This window comes from Pelecanus crispus, chromosome 12 (assembly GCF_030463565.1).
Source record: "Pelecanus crispus isolate bPelCri1 chromosome 12, bPelCri1.pri, whole genome shotgun sequence".
Taxonomy (NCBI): domain Eukaryota; kingdom Metazoa; phylum Chordata; class Aves; order Pelecaniformes; family Pelecanidae; genus Pelecanus; species Pelecanus crispus.
Window position 1 is genome coordinate 28597842 of NC_134654.1, and position 21351 is coordinate 28619192.

Here is a 21351-nt window from a genome sequence, read left to right on the forward strand (position 1 = left end):
GTTACTATCTCTTTTTGGGTTACACATTACATGCTTATAATGATAAATTCATGATTTAGTAGTCAATAGTCCAGGTACTTTGAAGAGGAGTATTTTGACCCAAACTGCCTGGAGCATACAGATAAGGACACGAACATACCAGGGAACATTAACAGTGAAGATGTTTGGCGTTTGTATCTGTTTGGGAAACACTGCAGACTTCAAATTTCATTCTTCAGATCTTTCTGTAGCTTGTTTACTGAGACACACGAAACCATGGACATTGAAATACCCAGAAGCAAAACACTTCCCCAATGCGGAGTGAGATGTTACAAACCAGGAAATAAACAGCCAGCTGCTTGCATGTTTCTGTGACTCCTGCTTTGTGTTACTACTACCCAAAACATTCCATTTCAGAAATGTATACAAGCATTATACTTAAGAATCAGCAGTTACCAAAGCTCTGAAATTATGTTTTACAACAAAACCAAAAACCTTCCTCAGCTACTAGCTGTACAACATTCATTTGTTCCAAAGGATAAAAACAGTACTGGTGAGTGCTGGGACACAGAGCTTTGAACCAGCCGAGGCCAAACATATTTTTTACAACAGAAGAAACTATAAACTCAGAATGAAAAACTTCAGAGCATCTCAAAAATACAATAAAGTCAAAGGAATATAAATAAAAAAAAGAAAATCACTGTAGAACTCAGTACTTTAAACAAATAGCCGAGATGAAAGAAAGTGCTAGCCAAGAGGGGCATCAGCCAGAAAGACAGAAGTTTGACAGCTTGCAAGAATTTATTCACACTGAAGGATGAAGGAAGCAACAAACGCCACAAGACCACCACGCCACAAAACAGACACTCATCTTGGTTTGCAGTCTATGCTGAATGTTAGCGCGAAGGAGTATCGCATCTACGGCTGCAGAAGGGAAGCCCAAGGAATACTTACTCTTGGCTGCCAGTTTTCATACTGCTTCTGTAAATTTGCACCAATGGTTTCCAGAGCTTTTTGAGGACCCATTGACAGAGGATCTAGGAAACACAATACAAATGAGTATTTTTGACCACAACTGAACCACTCAGCTTGACAAGAAGCAGAAATTATTTCCAATTCGATGTGCATTTAAACTTTTGGCTCCTCCACATTATGTTTCTGTAAAATCCAGATCTACAACCTGGGAGACCAAAGTCTACATCAAAGCATGACCACCACCCCCCTTTGCAGAAGGAGGAAGCCAAAAAGCTCCCTGTACTTTCGCTCTCCAGTGTTCTGCTTGCAAGAAAGATCATTAAAATGATGTTTTAATGCGGGTCCCTTTCATGCATTCAGTTTCAAGTTCATAAACATTACATTCTCCATGGAATTTATTTGGGTGCAATGCCCAGAAATTATCCCCAAATTCTTCACTCAAGTACAAATTAGAAACCATTAAAGAGTCAAATTTGGAAAAAGATTTCTCTTGCTAAGGTAATAAATACAATTTTGTTTTGAAAGACGGGAGAGGCATAACATTTGTTTCTTTTAACACTGAAAAAACGGTTTCTATAGTAAATAATGACAAAAATTTAAATTGGTTAGATATTTGATGATAAACATTTTTTCTTGATGAATGCAAAAGCCTGCTTCATTTACTTCCATTGCTTACTGTTTCAGAGATTATATGCCATTTATAATTTTTAAGAAGTTAATTTTATCACTAGATAATTACCACCACCCATACATACCGATACAATTTCAGCTTATGCGTTTTATTCAAAAAAACATGGCCATATAATTGACACTATTAAGTTTCAAAAGAAACTAGAAGCTAATATTTTGCAATTTAATATAAATTATTTTTAAAGCATTTAACCAAATCAATGAAGTTATTTTTTAAAAATCTTCATAAATATTCTACCTTGTACTGTTAGAAACAAAACATAATGAAGTAGGATGAAAGCAGGATTTTTTGAGTTATTTCTCTTAAATGAATAAAAGCTAGGAACTTATTTAACTTTCAGGATACTTTTGCAGAAGGATTTAAGGCAATGTGAGTCTACCATTTACATTTTCCAAAACAAACACAAGCGGTAGTAAACTGCCTGCTCAGACTTCAAGAAGCCCATCTACTTCCTTTGGCTCCGCGGCAGCTGTTGTTCCAGAAGCCTCGCCGGAGACGTCTCCGGGACGGAATGATGCGGACCCTGCCGCTTCAGCACTCGCTGCCATACCTTTTACAAACACCTCTGTGGACTGCAGCAGCCTTTGCTGCTCTGAACTGCAGCAATAGCCCCCTTGCTATTTAAGGCGAGTTTCGAGCAGATACCCTTGAGATGTTGAACGTAATCCCCCAAAAGTATTCACACTGCCTCATAACAGCTTTTGTTAGTTAATATGCCATTAGCTGCTGCTCAAATTAAAAAAAGGAGATGAAAAAATAGCATAAACACATCAGATTTTTTTTTTTTGAGTCCTTCAAAAGGACCAAACTGAACCTCAGAAAAAGGAATTAAAAAGACTTCACATGTACTTTGACAGCAGAGGAATGTAGTTTGTGGACTCTGGAGCGCCTTCTGAGTAATTGGCATTATTAACAATACCCTTTATACAAAAATAAAGTACACTGGTGCCATTCCAAGAGCCAAACAATGGAAACAAACTGTTTTCCTAAGCACAGCTCACGCCACCACAGTCCTTACATGAGCTTTCAGCCCCGCTTGGTGAGCGAACGCAGGAGGCTAGCGAAGACCTGCAGACAAGCCAAGACACCTTCAGCACAACCACGGCATGAAGCCCTCCGCGCCTTAAGCGGTGCCAGGCCGACACGGTAGCACAGACGTCGGCTAAGGCTTAATTCTGGAGAAAACCAAAACGCTTCAGATGTTCTAAGGGTGCACCTGGAAGGTACAGTGAGAACTGCAACCAGCTTTGCTCCGAGACTGCGATGGCCATTTGTTGCCAGAGTCCACGAGCTGGTGATCGCAGCCCAGCTGTAAATAGCACAAATTGCACCAAAATTATTTCCACGCTTTCTTGCACATCTGGCAAAGACATCATGTTTCCACAATACACACCATCAGCTTCTCTCCAGACTGTTGCATAGAGGAAGACACAGCAGATATTTTTGCAATACCTTTTTCAGAAATTTACAAGTTGGCGAGAAATGGAAATGAGTACTTGTCTATATATACACACTAAAAATTTAATTTAAAAACTGCATTCAAAATTCTCTTTGTTGATGATAATCACTAATAACTTCAATGAGTCTGCAATGCTCCTCATTCTCTTTGCTCTCCACTCATGTATCAGTGAGAAGTGAGAGCTGGTCTCTCCACTGAATAGATGTATTTGTTGGGGTATGCTCATAGCTTTTTAACTGCTTTAAAGTCATCGGCATTTTTAGGTTAAAAAAAATGAGATGCTGTGATTCATAAAGCAGGTAAGGCAAGGTTAGAAACGAGACGTTCTGAAAGTTTCTAAAGAAATTCAGTTTGCGCAATGATTAATTTGCTTCTGCAGCTTATCACGAGCCCCAGAGTTTAGGATTACAGTGCTCTGCATGTTACTTGCTGAAGACTGAACATTTTCAATTCCTAGATAAAAAACAAATCTCTCCTAGAAAGCTTTCTCACACAAGGTATTTCCTTCTAATACTAATTCAGATTTGTCTCATCTTGATAATCAGACTTGATCTCCAAAACCTAGGGAACTTTTCATTGCTTAACAAAAAACTAGGAATTTAGTCCAACACTGCATCAAAGTAGCAAGCTCATGTGTTGAAACTGCTGGCAAGACATCCTTGGGAATAATTCCAGGTCTTCTGAATTCACGATCCCAATTAAAGGAGCCCCAGAGCAGTCACCTCAACATGCAGTAAAGTCCATGCATTTTACAGAAACTTATTTCTCTATTGTACGTTGCAGGGCAATTTTAAGCCTTTGCAGATCACAGCACTCCAAAATTGTTACTGCTCAGAGACTTCCTTAGATATTTATAAATCTACAACAATTAAAAGAAAACTAAATAGCTAATTAACAGCTTTTTTTCCTCCATGCTATCTCATTTTGGAATAAAGCAGGAGAGATGACCTACGGCAGCAGTTACTGCTGGACACTTAATAGACAGAGTAAAAGCAGATGCCAGATTTCCTTTTGTTCACCCTAGTTTTAAGTCCAGGAAACGCACAACTTTGAGATTACCATATATGCTATAACTCAGTATTTATAAGACTAACACAGTGAGCTGGAGCTTGGAAGTTCTCAAGACTTACCAATCCAGCACTCCAGACGGGCACAGGGAGTTGTTTTCACCACATCAGGAGGGTCCACACCGACATTTAGGCACAAAACTAAGGCAACACTAACAGTCTTCATCTGCAAAGACAGACAATAAAATGCTTACTTACCATTTCTACTTTGTTTCTACAAAATCAGTTTTCACTTGCGTTGAAATTTTACCGCTACTATAACTTTTGAAGGGTTTCAGCAAACCTTTGTTATCTGCTCTTTAACACGGACTACTTTAAGCAAGGCACGACCGATTAAATTTTTCATTTTTTTTAAAATAGAACAGTACTTAATTTTATGTTACTATTTTTATTATTATTTCCAGAGCCCATTCTTCTTTTATAGAACATGGAAATGGTTATCACTGGACTTCTGCTACTCAAATTAGTCATTGTCCAACTGAAATACATTATTAAAACATGAGAATATGCTATTCAGGGTCCCTGATCAATATCAGAATATAGCATGTCCTCTCTAATATTAAAACTAAAAGCATTACGAGGGAAAACACACCCAAGTGACCAACCAAACCATAACAAAACATTTAGTCCTTTTTGTTTTGCTTTCTTCACGTTAGTTATCCTGGATATTCTTATTTGAGGAGAAATCGTCGCTTGGCTCCCCTTCCCGGCCTCGCCTATCGCTGCTGCTTCGGTATCAGCCCCGAAGCAGGGACATCGGGACACGCTTCTGTAGCCACAAGGGGCACCACCAACATATAAAATCCAAACTTATTGATACCTTTCCTGTGACCGAAACGCTGCATTAAAGCAATGACTAAGCACTATGGCCAGTTAAAAATATTGCTTGAAAATTACTGGTTTACATCTTTATGCTCTTTTCTAAACTCCCTCATCCCGACACTTAAACCAAAGGAGGAAAACAAAAGAGGTAACGTGGCTCACGGTACTTCCATCAAGTGTTCAGCACAATCTTGCTTGTCTGAAGCAAGGCCACCCACATCCCCGCTTCCCCAGGGTGCTCATTACAATTCAGAGCAGCAGGCAAAAAGCAAAAAAAAAAATCCAAACCCCACACTTACAGAAAAAGCTAAAGCCACACAAATGTATAATTTATAAAGAGACTAGAAACTGGAGCAGAGAGACACTATTCACACCAAGAAGGGGGGACAGGCTCCGCACCAGGACAGAAATTCTGCAGCGTCCGCTCACTCCCATGTCTACGATGGGGAACTCGGAGTAAAAAAATTAGCAAGAAATCTGGCTAATGGCTTCATCCCAAACTACGTTCTCACTAACAAAACCCTGCAATTATGTAGGAGTTACTCATCCCCCTAAGTTAACAAGGAGGAAGCAGAACGTTCCAGAATACAGCTGAAAACAAGAGTCTGGATGGGGATTCCCTCACCGGCATCTCGCAAGGGTTCCCGAAGGAGTGCACACAGATCGGGTGAGAAGTGCTAAACTTCAGCTGTGGACCTAAGTGCACATGCACCGAGTACTTTATCAAAATTAAGAACAATACGCAGTAAAAGTACAGCTGCTGGCAAAATGCGGATCAGCTGCGAGACGCAGCCTGGTCCCCCAAAGCCGAGCGCAGCCAGGTAGCCCTGAGGCAACACCACCAAGGCTCGGGCGCCTGCAGCCAGCCCGGGGCTCCTGACGGGAGCAGCCTGCGCCGATAGCCAGCCCGATTCATTCCTCCCCCCTGGAAGCCTTTCCCACCCTCCTCCCCTTCCATCCGCTTCTCTTACCTTTCACTTTCATCGCTCTTCCCCTCCATTCCTCCACTTACCAACACCAAACCGCTACCCTCAAAAATAAATTGTGCCAGCAACTGTTGACGCTTTCCACATTGCTCGCACACACCTTACCCTTCCCTCTCATTTTTTGCTTTGTTTAGAAAATAATTTTATCTGGACACAGGGCAACCGCCGCCCTGGTTTTCCAGAACCCAGCGCAAAGGTCTCACTGGTAGTTCACTACAGCAAGGACTACAATAACAACCACCCTACAACAGCTGCAACAAAACCCCAACTTATTTACAAATGTAACAGGCGCACACGACATTTTTTTAACTGGGTGCGCTTCTTGTGAACAAAGTTACCTCAACATCCACGCACTGAGTGATTTACCTCCCTGTCCCACTCCGTGACCCCCACGAAAGGACACCAGGCTCCTTCCGCAGCTTGAGAATCGCGCGCCACTAGACTAGGAGTTATTTTCAGGAAAGAGATACGTTGAGGATACGGCCTCAAATCGCGCCAGGGGAGGTTCAGCTTAGATATTGGGAAAAATTTCTTCAGGGAAAGGGCTGTCAAGCATTGGAGCAGGCTGCCCCGGGAACTGGCTGAGTCCCCATCCCTGGGGGTATTTAAAAGCCGTGCGGATGTGGTGCTTCGGGACACGGTTTAGTGGTGGACCTGGCAGTGCTGCGTTAACACTTGGACTCATCTTAAGGGTCTTTTCCAACCGAAATGATTCTATGATTTTCAAGGTAACAAAATAATACCCAGCACTGGTAAAAGGAAGACTAGTTCCAAAATTTTTAATTTTTCAATTTATCCAGTAAAAAAAAAAAAACTGGATTTTTATAAAAATGCCTGATTTTTAAAGGTGATCAGAGATGACCTGGGAGCTCCACGCACCTTCAGTTACCAGGACATCCATCACTGGGCTCTGTGAACAGATCAGCTCATACTCGATGCAGGCTGCTGTACATAAGTGGCGATGGATGAAAATAGTTCCCTTTAGTCTTAAAACCTAAGGGACAGATTTTTAAATGCTTTCTACCCAGTAAAACAGATGTCTGGCACCCAGTACTTCAGTGCCTTATTTTTCCTCAGCAAGCGCACCTGGCTTTCTTCCTGCTCACCTATTTCATGTACAGTATTGACTACTGCACCAATGAAAACATCACGTTAATTCAATACTGCAATAAATACTTACTACAACATGCAATTTGAAACCTTTCTGTTCCTTTCGAGATGATAACAAAAGATAAGGAAAGAACTTCCTTTAGAAAGCAACACCTTTCAATATTGTTATTTAGTGTCATCTTTTCCTGCCTTCCCTTTCCCAAAACTCATTGAGTATGGTTAAAACAGTAAGAGGCACACAGTTCCTGTTGAGACTCTTGGCTCGACCCACCTGTGCACTAGGCGGAGATAAGAAATTAATCACATTTAACAAAAGATCTTAAATAGGTAACCCTTTACTATTTCAAGCAGCATAGAAGCGTTATGTACCAACGATGCACATTTGTTGAGAATATTAGGGCTCAGCAGTACTATCGGGGAGAAGGAAAAAAAAAAAAGAAAAAAAACCCCCACACAACCACAAAACATCTGACCATTACGGAACTACTCGCACTGACGGAGCCTTAACCTGCACACAAGGACACTTTTTCAGTACGCTACATCCACCGCCAGGTCATGCAGCCCCAGAAGGAACACGGTGCTGAGCGTGTTAAAGAGCACAAACACCCCTAGAAGTAATCACACGCTGGCAAACAGGCACTAAAAACCCAGAAGGAAACAAAGAAAACTACAGAACAAAATAACTTATTAGAAGTGAAACCACACAAATCATTCTTTCAAGAGAAAGTATCCTGCCAAACAATCTTCTCTGTCTCATTTATTTATTGTTTCCCATTTGTGGTCTAATACTGACTTATTTTTCAATATTTTACTATAACGTCTGATCTGTGACTTATGCTGAACAGGATGATATTTATTTTCTATTCCCAAGTTCTGCGTTTTAAATAAGCATTTCTCCTTGAAAACAGAGAGCAAACCAGTAATGAAAAGTAACAGCCCAACTGATCCCAAAGACAAATGGGGTTATTTCCCCTCTGCCTACCTCCCCGCAAAGGACGTAAAGTATTATACTTCATGACTATTTGTTCTGCTAATAAAGAGCACATCTTCAGTAAGAATTACAGCTCTCTCATACTCCCCTCTGACTCCTACTCAACATCCATCTATGATGTTGAATCATTACAGATCAAAAGAAAACCTGAGCCCAAGAAACCGAATAATGCTCTTCACATTTCTAAACTGGTTTGGAACATGCTACCAGAAACTTCGTAGCATATTTAAAGCTTCTTAATACAAGAAGTACTAGGACATTCTCGTCTATCATTAAGACAGTGGAAATTTTCTTTTGTACGTTTCAAGAATGTATCCACCAGAATACATTTCAATGGATTTTTGTTAGAATTAAAAAAATGAAGCATAAGAATATTTGGCAAGCTTCCAGGAAAACCAATACCCAAAATGCTCTCTCAGCAACGGCTCAAGTTCAAAACCATAGAAGCTCTTACTGTGGACTCTTCTCTGTACAGTGTAATTTGTATGTTTATAAAAAAAAAAAAAGAAAAATTGGACATAATTCACAACTTTGCATTGCATGCAATTTAAAATGATTTAATAACTCTGGGTCACAACCTGCAATACTTAACTGGCAAAATCCACTCGGTCAAAAAGCTCTTCCTGAGAAGTTAACAGTATTGAATTCAAACCCTAAATCCATCAGAAATGGGAGTGAACAGAGGTAGTTCTGCGTCGATTCAGAAGAAGAGATGCTTATTAAAGCATTTGACATTAAAATTTGCATATTATACTAAAAATCACAGAACTTGTAAAATATTTTACTTCACCTCTTACTTCATTTTGAGACAAAACAGATTTGCAGATGAAAGAGTAACATTACCTGTAGGTATCTCAAACCAAAATTAGTGCGATTTCGGCAGTTATTTTCAGCTCCAAAAAACATTACATTATCTTCATGTGAATGGTTTTGATTGAAAACCTGAAGTTTTATCATCACAGGGAGCCCAGCTTATGCTGTTGTAGCATACCTGAAAGTCATTCCAGTCCAGACTGTAACTGAGACACCCCATTTCATCAGTTGCTAAAGATCTGTTACAGGCTAAGTAAGAACGGGGTTAGCAACTAAGAAAAGAGTCGTATAAGTGTTTTATCTTCTAGTTCAAGTAATACCAAGAACAAGTCAGTCAATCAATTTATGAGAAACTTTGCATTTTGCGGTAAGACCTTCACCTAACATTTCAGAATGGACATTTTAAAACCCATAAATATTTTATTTCTACACTGCAATTTTCAAGCTGAAAAAAATTCTGTTTAAACATTACACAGATGAACTCTCAACCGTTATAACCTGCCTGGTTTTACGCCAATAAGTTAAAATTGCTTCTGTGAGTTAATACAAACACAAGATTAAGTCAGCATTAAACATAAAATATATGCTGCTACATTATTTTACAGAGCTGATGGTGAACTTATCAGCATTAAATACAAATACTGGGACAGATTTCCAGATTGAGAAATCCTCATATCTGTCTCATTTGGGAATCCTCACTGGCCAGCAGGCTCAATTCTGCCCTGCTTGTTCGGCAAATTCATTCCCTTCCTGATGACCTTTTTTGGACATTTTTCTTTATACACATTTACACAGACTTACTGCAAGCCTCTCAACCAAAAGGCAAAACCAGCTAGGTGTTCCACCAGTAACTCTAAAATGTTAACTGGTTTGGAGATGTGCCATTAAGTACTTCAAGAAGGAGTTCTCTAAACACTGAGCAGTAACAGCAATATTCAGCAGCACGAAACATTGTTCTCCCTTTGCAGTTTCCGTTACAGATCATTCTGCAACACCCAGATAATCGTGTTTGCTCTTTCCCAAGCTTTTATGCATCGCACCCACACCCCGCAAGCTTTCTCACAGCAAGGTGGCCTCTTGCAGCAAGCCACATGCTGAACTGGAGCGGGGTTCTCGTGGGGGTGACGGGATTCACGGCAGATCAGCCACGGGAGGAGACGGGCATCCTGAACTCTCTGGCAACTTCCTATTTCAGGCTCCCAGCTAAGAGGTGACAAGTGGCAACGCTTTGCCCGGGCGCTCTCTAACAGCACAGGCATCATTTCCAGGGCTTAGGCACAAAACACACCACTAAGGAATGCCCCTCTGCAAATCAGCTGGCGAAAAGGCTGAAAGTGTTGAACAGGCAGACGAAACCTTGACCTTCCCGGTCCACTTGATCACACAACTGCACACAAAAACAAAGAGGGGTTTCTGAAGGGAGTGACTCAGAACGTATCCCACATGTACATGACTTATCTCCACCTGGCGAGCAGGCAGAAGGAATATAGCTCCTTGCTGCAGAAGTGGCGTCTGTTTGACGCGCTGCCCTTTGAGCAGTCGCTTACGCCATCAAGCTCTAATTTGGTACCCTTCCACGCTCATTTCGCACCACACTGTGTGAGATGATTGAGAATCAAGCATTGCTCCTCTTTTTCAATCTATCTTCGCTTTAGCGGGTCAAATACCAAAAGAAGAGAGATGTGCCAGTCCTCTTCAGCTCACCTGTCACATTTGCAAGGTAAAACATCTAAAAAGGAAGAGCTTTCAGTTTCAAGGAGGTTTTTTTATATAAGGTTTAAGAAAAATAAATTGTTATTAAAAAAAAAATCTCAGTGTGCTTCTCCACAGCGATAAAAATAGTAGAATGCAAAGAAATACTTCAAGTTAACATTAATAATTCAACACCTCTGCAGGCAGTCTTCAGCCATCTGTAGCCCGAAAGGTCGGCTCTTGCTGCGACTGTTGTGACAGCATACTCTAGATTCCTAGATCAACTCCTCCTTAGTGTTTGTTTTCCTTTTCTAACCTCTGTATTCTGCAATAATACTATGAATTTTCTTCAGAGGTTTAATATGTCCAACATGTTCGTTTACCCAGTGAATGCAGCTACTACACGAAGTTCAAGAGCAGTCAGTAATGCTAACACAGCTCCTCATAAAACAGACTTTTAACTGCTGGCTTCACTATTTACTTTATAAGCACTGCTTACACTTGTAAATGAATTACTACTGCCAATCAATACCCAAGATATACATATGCACTTTCTATTTACTTGCTCCAAGAACAGCGTGTGTCTTCGCTGTCTGATAGGGAGTAACATCAATTGGCACGCTACGGCCTGGCGACCTCAGCTTCCGAAGGTGCCCTTGGAGATCAAAGGCAATCGTGCATGACAGAACCCCTCTTAAGACTAAAAACTACAAAGTCAAGTAGGCTGATTCACTCTGCCATAGCAAAGCATCAAAATACTGCCTTTAAACCACTGCTCAGATGCACATAACCAAAATGGTGTTTTCTTGTCCCTGCCAATCGTTTCTTATAAATAATGAAAAATAACAGGAAGCAAATATTTTACTTCTATGATCTTTGCTTTCTTTATACAATATGCAAAAAGAACCAACAAGAGGCATTTTCTAGATGTTATTCCTCATTTGATCTGTGACAACGGCTTTCCTTCTCACCTCAGCACAACTGCCTATCTGCTTTGCATTCTGCACAGGCTGCTCTTCACCATTCCACCACGTGCCCACTCCGGCCTAGCACTGGCTTTAAAAAGGTGTCTCTTCCTAGGCATTGACTGACTTCCTCCTCTTCAGATCTTCCTTACAAACTAGTATTTCAACTATTCCTGGAAGACATTTTTAGATCTTTAACAGGTCAATACTACGTTCTGCACAATATATATTTGATCAGGAATCACCCTGTCCCCTTTAAGTGGAGTGAGCCCCTGAGCTACAGCCAGCTTCACTAAATTAAACTTACTTTTTAAAACAGGAAGTTTCCTGAGCTTACAGGAGCAAGTAGGAGAAAATGATACGGACAAGATCAAGTCCATAAGTTCAGCTGAAGCGTCAGGAACATAAAGATGAAGATGTATGGTTGTATTTGAGAGCCAACACTATCCCCCTGCCTAATAAGGCTCAACCACCTGATCACTTCAAGGGCTTTAAACGTCTTACTGCTGACGTGCCGGGGAAGAATGGGAGAGGGAGGAGGAATCGCTGAGGGAAGGTGATCAAGCTTCTCAGAGCAAACCATGCTGCAGGCCGTGCCCCTTCTCAAGGCTTTGCCAGACGACGGGGAAGTCAGGCAGAGGGGCAGGCAGGAACGCAGAGCTCCATCCGGACGGCAGGCTGCACGGAGGCCTGGAGCGACTCAGTCATCGCTTTTACCGCCGACTGTTTTGCACACCTCTGAGGCACTGTTCTGCAGAGTACAACGCTAATTGCACCGCTGCTCTCACCCAACAAAGGCTACTCTGGCTGTAGGTCACCCTGCCACAACACAGCAAGGATAAATAAATAAATACAAATACAGAAGTAAAAATACTGGTGAGGGTGTCACTGGCAGAAGCACTGCGACAAAAAGGTAAAAAGGAACTCTTCAGGCCGAGCCCATCTGCCACCTATTGTATCCCACATCACAGCTTTGTATTAAAGAATGCCATTAACAGCAATCTGGTTTTGTTAACTATTCCATTAGATAAATTATCTAAACTACATTCTTTATAGAAGAACAGAAGAGCAAGACAAACATCTGGGGTTTATTAAATTTGCTTGGAAATGCCAGCTAAAGCTAAGAGACCCAGAGAACAGTCAATAGCCTCCCTCAGTTATCCTATGGCCACGCTGACGGTCACCTTTGGAAATGGTCAAGGGCAGAAGATCAGCACAGCAGCAAGCCAATTAAAACAACATCTCTGAGAGAAAAACACAACCAAAACCCCGAAACTTCCCAAACATAACCCATGGAGACAAGCAAAAATGAAATTCCAAGGAAGCGCGGTGCCCTTGAATTCTCTATCTACACAAAGGCAGCGAGAAGAAACCTAAGAACCAGAGAAGCATTAACAAAGCATTTCCAAAACGCTCGCATAACCTTCAGTCTCTCAACTACCGAAACATACACAATGCCAAAATAAAGAAGGGGTAGTTGTCAGCAGAACAGATGTTTCACAGCTTTCTCCACAAGAGCTTCATGCGAAACCGCCCGCTACCATCTGGCAATTTACCACTGCACCAGGGTTCCACCCGTGTTTAGTAACATTTGCCACTCTTGAGAAATTAGAGGAAAAGCCTCATACAATGATAAATATTTTTTAATTAAAGTATCCAATTTGCAATCATAGTCCAGCACTTATGTATATCTTTCAAGGCGTATACTTTTTTTCATTGTCTGCTATTCATGGGCCTTTCAAATTTCCACAAACATGCCGGGGGGCAGGACGGTAATTAGCCACTACAACATATATGTTGATTTTAAGTAGCAATAATGGCCTAACTTCTCTCCAAATACCATATGCTCAGTAGCACTGCAACACCGGTCTCCGAGACTGCCCCAGTCTCCAAGACAAAAAATGAAGCACATTATGTATAATATGTATTCTCTCATTGCATTTTTTTTTGAATGGAGAAACACAGATATAATTATTTTCCGTCATTCCAATTGCTAATGGTGAAGTCTCTCCCCACTCTAAAATTATCTTTGCACATGATAATGTTGTCAGCTCCTTTCCCACACATTACACTGCACTTCTATCACTTATTACTCATATTGCAAATGTAACTACAATGAAGCACTCTCAGGGACCTATTTAAGGAAATAAGACTCCTGGACATTTCTGTATATTAAGCCATTAAAATTTTAGATTTACAAAAACTATTTTCTTCCCCACCTAACTGGTAGAAGTAGAAATTCACAAATTCACAAACATGCTTTACTCCCCATGTTCAACCATCGTAAAGAAATGGCATATTATCTTGCAAAAAGTCCTCACAACAACATTATGAAAAATCAAATCTGGATATGTTCAGTATAAGAAATTACATAAACTAATGGAGTTATCCTAACGCTCCCCTAAGCTAATTAAGTATACAACAGAATTTAAAGCCCAACGTCCTCCATAGCAAAATACTAAATTACCACATCATCATCCTACCATTAGCGTGGTCTGATTAAAGCTGACACAATAGCTGTGGTATTGGAAGAAATTTAAGTAGAGTGTTCACAGAAGTATGGATTGCACTGCCAGTAACTACCAAATAATATTAATTTTACATCCCCTAGCTCTCAGCTGAAGTGAGAAAATTCATAGGATGAGAAAGAGATTGACTAAGTTGCAGACTTCAGTGTTTCCTACTGGTATATAAAGGGAAGATCTTTTTCTTTCAAAATATGTGACCAGCTGTACTCTTCAGAGCCGTTAATCAAAGTCCTCTCTCTGCTTAGACGTAAAAACATTTGTAGATAGCGGTAGATAGAGCGCAAGCTTCCCAACCCTAGCCAATCAATACACAACCATCTTAATTCAAAATGATCTTTGTTCTAGGTAAGAGAAGATATAAAACTGTAGCTTAGATGACAGCACTCATTACTTACAGCCGGGGGGTCAGTTCGGGGAGAAGCTGGGGGGTTTGTTGTTTCTAAAGACATTTGTAAACCAGCAGGTGCCCTACGCTACCACCCAACTCACAGACCTCACTGGACAGCAATCGCCACTTCTAGTAACAACTGAACTGAGATGGATTTCAACCGCTGACCTAGAAGAGAGAGAGATTCACACCGTTTCCAGCTCCCAGGGCCACGCTACAGCAAAGCAAAGCGCTCCAAGCCAGTCTTGCTAAGAGTTTGTCTTCGTACCAGGGGAAGAACGGAAACTACATATCATTTGGGCTAGATCCCAGACTACTTACTGGGTTATGAGTTTCCTAAATACACACACAGTTGATAGTCCGTGATCATGCATAAGCAAGCAGAAAGCAAACATTTAAGATGGAGTAAGTCAAACTAAAGTGAAGGCTGCTGCCAAAACACGAACTCCCACCCCCTCCCCGCACGAGATTCCTGCTGCCTTATTTCAGCTCACAAGAAACACGCTAAACTAGACCTGGAAGAGAGGGGGGAGAGGAGCCTCCAGCGCTCTAAGAGCAAGCAGCAGCCAAGCCACGTCCATTACAGGAGGGCCTGGAAAGCTTCCTTAGACTGAAACAACTATTTCAAGCTGCAGCGATGCGCACAAACTTCCAACGCTACTATCCTTCATTAATTTCCTTTGACACATGAAACATTTACCATGCAGGCAGGTAAGCTCTGCTTCTCTGAATTAAGCGCATTTGTATGCGGCCCTGCTCTAATCTGCATTTCCATAGAAACCTAATTGTGTATTCCTTTTCTCATAAAAACAGGATTTAATTCTCACTCAGCAAGTTATGAGGCAGCAGGAAAAAAAAAATGTTAAACTATTACAACCAGCTTTGTTGCTCTCTGCTTATTTTAGAAATCAATATAAGTACAGCAATCTTAATTTAAATATTCTGAATTTAGTAGCAACATGTCAGTAAAATCTTTTTTATTTAAACCAAGTTTCATGATTTGGTTGCTACTGAGGCTGTAAGATTTAATTCAATACACAAAGCATAATTCCAACCCTCTTGTGTTAAAAATATTCTTTAAATAAATAATACATCAAAGCAGTGTCACTTTGATGGCATATATAGTCCACGAAAGCAGGAGATGAAGGATTAAATGTTTTCAGAGCAGTCCTTCTGGATGGGGGGGGGGGGGGGGGGGGGGCAATTTTATCTAGATTTACCACTCATTACTTTTCTTATTTGATTCTTCCCTCTTAGAGTCCTGCCTTCTAAAGAACCTTCAAGTTCATATGAACTCTGGGGTTTTCAGAGCAGTGAAGCAAGATGAAAGAAGAGTCACTCCATTCCCAAATCTTAGTGAATCATTTCCTATAACTACAGTAAAGCTAGGATCACTCCCTAGGACTACTAAAGACGATGAATAAGGGCAAAATCCGCCACTGCCTGGGGTTTTTCATGATTCATGGGGAAAAAATGCCACAGATTTACCTGCGACTCAGGCAAATAGAGACTTGCTTTGGTTAACCTTTGAGAATTTCTTGATTTAGAGATAGGCTGATGTGTTTAAATACAGATAATGGTCCCCATCCTAAGCTTTGACAAGTTAACTTATCAAATTCAAACTAATGGAATGCTTTCCACACTCTCAACTCACGCCAAGAGGTATGTCCACTCCAGCCCTCAAGAAAAATCTCTTTCAGTAGCATCTCAAAGATAAGAGCACATCTGAACTCAATCAGAGCTGGCTTGTGGAAGAAAAGGAAGGTAAAGTAAATTGGGGAATGCAACAGGACCGCATTCTACGTGCGGTGACTACGGGTCGCTTTTAATTTGATTAGCAGCTATAGACAGACATCAGAGGCCTCAAATGCTGACCGAAACAAGCACGGCTGCAACATAAAACTCTGATCACTGGGGAATAATGCTCTAAAGCATGAAGAAAAGAAAGAAAGGAAAGTTTCTGAAGACAGCTAAAACAACAAGATGAGAGGAATAATTAATTTATAATGCCAGAGAGCATATAACAAAGCAGTTAAGTGAAATCAGAAAAAGGAAAAAAGAGAAATTTTAAAAAAAAAAAAAAATCAACAAAAGGTCAGTATACTTCCTGGCAGTAAAGGCTGACAGATTACTGCACATCTTCCCTCACGCTATTATTCCAGAATGCTTCATAATAAAACCCCCACAAAGCTCAAGTTTCTGGATTTTAAGGTGCTTGGTTTGATGTACAAACCCGCTACACTCAAACTGCCATTTTCAGTCGGTCTACGTGAAAATAACAGCAGCATGAACTAGCAAGCTAGTCTTCTACCTTCTGTTCATGTAAGACAAGGTCAACCAGATTATATGACTTTATGAACTATTTCACAGGATTAACCTAACTTGAGTTAGCTGGGGGAAAATACTTAACAAATATCATTTTCCATACAGAATTATGAACACTCCATCTTCAGACCCATTCTTTCACCGTTTGAAGGTCTGGTAAGTTTGTTATATCACATCAAATGCTAAGGAGACATCCCATGATAGCTAAAAAGTTGAATAAAATAAAAAAGATGTAAAAATAACTGTTAAGATTCAAAAGTATTGAGATCGAGCATTCTCAAGTCAGCTTCTCTTCCTCTCTCAGATGTCTTTATGAGCTTTTTATATGTTCCTATGAACCTGTTCTTAAGCAAAAAGTAATTATACACAACGGCAAGTTTGTCCAAACAATACCCGATAAAGCTGTCAAGATGCAAATGACATATGAGCAGCATCACTGATCATGATATACAGAAAAGTTATTTGATTCAAGCTGACAGTGAAAACAGAAGGACTAAACAGAAAATTTCAGACTTGCTCTTATTTTCTTCATTTACAAAAATAAGACTTGGTATCTTGGAGAAGGATTCAGGGCCTGATTTCGCTAAGCTCCTTCACAGCGAGTAGCACACTATTTCGTGAAAAGCACACCATTCACAGCACAGAGGACTCTTAGAAGAAGAAACTGCAGCTCCATAGGAGCAAGGACAGTAGGAACTGGGCTGTGACGATCACCATAACCACTGCTCTCGGCTTCATTGACATGATTCTCTTTGGCTGTAACATCCATGTGAAACGTTTAATGACAAATACGGAGAAGACAACTGATTACTACCACTTTACTCACACACGCTGTCCAACCTATTGATCAAGTCAATGTCATTCCCAATTTAGAAAAAGACAACTTTGCAGATCAGGAAATAAGTGAACAGGAAGCTTCGCAGGAAGGCAGAGGGATCACTAAAATAGACAAGCAAGCTCATCACACCTCCACAGTCTACTAGAGAAAAATCTCTTCTTTGCCAAAACCCTTTAAAGAAGACATACCACAAAACTTTGTGTTCTGTGGCTCATTTAAATTCCATCCAAAAAAAACTCCATTCAATCCATTAACGATCTGCCAAGTCAAATTTTCAGTACACGACTCTACTCAGTCAAATGACTCTGGTTCAGAGCTTCCCAGAACTACAACCATGTAGGTGAACACCCCGCTAGGAACATTGAGACTCATGTTTAGCACCCTCGTGCCCGGTCACAATGCCTCTGGAAAGAAATTACAGGATGGAGTTTCAACAGCAGTTCCCAAGTTGTTCCACAGTATTACAAGAGGGATCGTAGACGTAACAGGAATTCGGTCACCCAAAAAACCTCATACGTATTCATAAACACGAAGTTATGGGAAAAACAACTTTGAGACCTAAGGAATCCTGTAAGCCAAAGCAGATTCCAAGAACAGAATGAAGGGAGCTGATTATCCGTGGCATTTCTCAGGTGCTGTGTTTGTTTGCTTTTAACTTAAGCATTTAAGTTGGGACATAGACGCAACACAGGATTCAAGACACCCTAGCAGGGATCTTTCTTTGACACGCTTGGCTTTATCAGTTTAACATGCAACATAGTCAAACAAAATAGAAGCACCTTGCTTTAATACAGTAGAGTGCTTCATCTAATAACTATTTTCTGCCTCCAAAATCACATAATCTCAGTTTCCTCACACACAAAGAATGCATTAGTGTTATATTCCACATAACACGCTGGTGGCAAACTTCAAAACCACAAAGCTTCCCTGCATCTTCACCACTAGACAACTCTAATGACTACATTTATTGCACCTTGTGCTTGCATCATTAACCTGCTGATCCAGAGAGCTCTTTAAGACCTCATTAATTTTACTGCCTTTCCCGAAACACACCAAGTACCCAAATTTCATTTTAAGAGCTTAAATGAGGAAGTTACTCAAAGAGTGTATTACCACAAGCTTGGAATTAGTACTTTTGACCCATCCGCATGTTTGCTTCCCCTAACACCATATGACCGGCACGCAAACCAAAGGCAAGTTAGACTGTCGGATCAAATACCCAGCGTTTCATCTGGAAACAGACCGCTGCTTGAAGTACAGCGGCTCTCTCAGCACTTAATCCTCCCTTTTCACCACCTGTCCCCCCAACTCCTCCTCCAAAACCCATCCGGTCCTTGAGCATTACCCGGTCCTTCATCCTCCAGCTCTGAGCCAAAGACTTGGAGCCTTCGATCTTCTCACAATGCCTTTTCTTCATGAAGGCCAGAGGCAAGTTCCAGTCAGTCAGGTCAGACTCATCCTCCTCCCCAAGCCCCAGAAGAGGCGACTGCAGCATCTCAGACTCCATCAGAGGGGAAGTGCCGGGCAACAAGTGAGCAGCAATCTCCAGCCCGGCACGCAGCGGGGGCCGAGGGATCCCTCCGGCGGGCCGGCGGCGGGGAGGACGGGGCAAGGGCAGGGGGGGGCTCCTCTCCCAGGCGTGCGGGTAAGGACGAGCCCGGGGGAAGCAGCGCCTTCCAGCCGGCGGCTCCCCTCCTCCTCCGCCGCCCGCAGACAGCAGCCCCGGCCGGGCTGCGAGGAAGGCGGCGCCTCCCGGCCCCGCGGAGGGCCGAGGTGCCGGTGGGGACCGGGCCCCGGGCCTCCACTCGCGCCTCTAGCCCCGCGGGCCCTGCGCTCTCTGCGGCGGGAGCCGCGCCCGGCCCATGGCGGCTCCCAGCTCCCTCGCGCACCGGCGGGCCGAGAGCGGATCAGCGAGCTGCGGAGCGGGAGCGGGCGGGAGGCGGGAGGCGAAGGGGAGACTCGTCCCGCGGCGCCGGACAGCCCGACTCCTCTCACCACCACACCAAGGAGGCGGCCATCTTCCCCCGGCCCACAATGCACCGCGCTACGGGCCGCCGCGTGGGACAAGCCGGGCCGCCGCGGTCCAGCCGCGGTTACCATGGTTACGGCGCGGCCCGTCCCGGGCCCGGCGCGGCCCGAGCGAGCCCGGGAGCCTTCGCGGAGCCCCCCCGGGACCCTCCCCCGGGAGCCCTCCGTGGGACCCCGCCCCCGGGAGCCCTCCCCGGGAGCCGCGGGGCTTAAAACAGGCCGCCCTCCTCCGAGCGGCCAGGGACCGCCCGGGTGAGGGTCCCCGGCGAGCCCGGCCGTGCGCGGCCCCAAGATGTCGGCGGTGCGCAGGGACAGCCCGCCCGGGGTGGGGGGCACCGCAGGCTGGGCAGGTTTGGGCCTGCCTGCGGGGAAAAGGCGTTTCGAGGGCAGAGCAGGCACCCGCGGGGGTCCCAGCCCCAGGGGCTGTGAGGGGTGGAGGGCGAGGGGGCGGTGGGTTTGTCTGTCCCCAGCTCGGGGCTGGGGTCCTGCGCTGCACGCAGAGGGCAAGGGGCAAGGGTCCAGGTTCCGTCCATGCTGCCCGCTCCTCGTTTTCACTGCCCCGCCAAGCTGCACGGCCGCCACACGCTGCTTCACCGGGAGCCGGAGGATGCCGTGCCCTTGTTCCCCCCAGGGATTTTCCCTCCTGCAACGCTGAAGGGACAAGTTCATCGATTACCTTTGGGGTGCCGAAAAATGAATACAGAAAAAAAATCAACGTGACTTAGGTGTCCATCACTTAAAGCAGCACACGACTGACTGCACGACATACCGAGCCTTCCAGACCACCCTGCCCTACAGTTACAGTTCTGATGATCTTCATCTTAAACATAGATAAAAATAAACCCGTGATGTCAAGCTCCTGGCTCTGAGCAGCGCAAGCGTTGCGCTGGTGTGTCCCGGTTTCCCCAAACGCGCCCTGCCACGGCACGGGCACCAGCCTGACGGTGCCGGTTCTCGGACCTGACTTCACGTTCGGTTGTGTGGCTGGTTGTACCGGGGCAAAAGACCGGGGGACTGGTGAAACCGGCCAACAGACTCCAGCGGAATCATGTCTGATTAATGTTCACTCTATAAATGAGAAAAAGCAAATGCATTATTTCAGGAATAGATCCTTTTTGCTATCAAATAAACTGAAGGTTAATGAATATCAAATACTGCTCCTAATGAAGTTCCTCAGAGTGTTTGCTCTTAGCAGTAATCAAGTCCAACTGCATTCATATCTGTAGTACTTTAGACATGTAAATATTATTTCAAAGTAGAAATCAAAGAATACATGTATAATTTGATTTATAGAATCATATTAATTTTCATTAATATTTTCAGTGTGTTTACATTCATGGAGTATTTTAAATGTGAAGACCGTTCTCTACAATGGATCGGAAAATAGTTTCTTGGAGGCTCTGGGGTGGCCAACATTTCCTTTTGCTCCCTTGATTTACTGACTGAGCTGATTCATTGCTTTACGGGTGCTTTATGCTGATGGCTGATCATAACTACATGATTGTTACTGAAATGAATTGCCGTGGCATAGAAAGCACTTACGGCTGTGTTTCTGCTAACCTTTAATGATTTCCTCGTACCACCGGCAGCTACGCAAAATGGCAGTAACAATCCCAACGCACCACCTGAAAAAATGACAGCCACCGGAGCGCCCAGGGCAGCTAATCCAGCGCCGCGGCGGCACAGATGGACCC

The 21351-nt window shown here is 43.0% G+C and overlaps 1 protein-coding gene across 2 annotated transcripts in view; it reads right to left on the bottom strand.

Moving 5' to 3' along the window:
* The window catches only part of RPTOR (regulatory associated protein of MTOR complex 1), a 160350-nt gene extending 141214 nt beyond the window's left edge, over window positions 1-19136 (bottom strand). For both annotated transcript variants that reach the window (XM_075719601.1, XM_075719600.1), the window contains exons 1-3: window positions 18975-19136; window positions 4235-4337; window positions 934-1016 (exon numbers count right to left, since the gene is read on the bottom strand). In XM_075719601.1, coding sequence (XP_075575716.1) covers window positions 934-1016; window positions 4235-4337; window positions 18975-19136 — 348 coding nt within the window. The remainder of the gene's footprint in view (window positions 1-933; window positions 1017-4234; window positions 4338-18974) is intronic.
* Between the last annotated feature and the right edge of the window lie 2215 nt (window positions 19137-21351).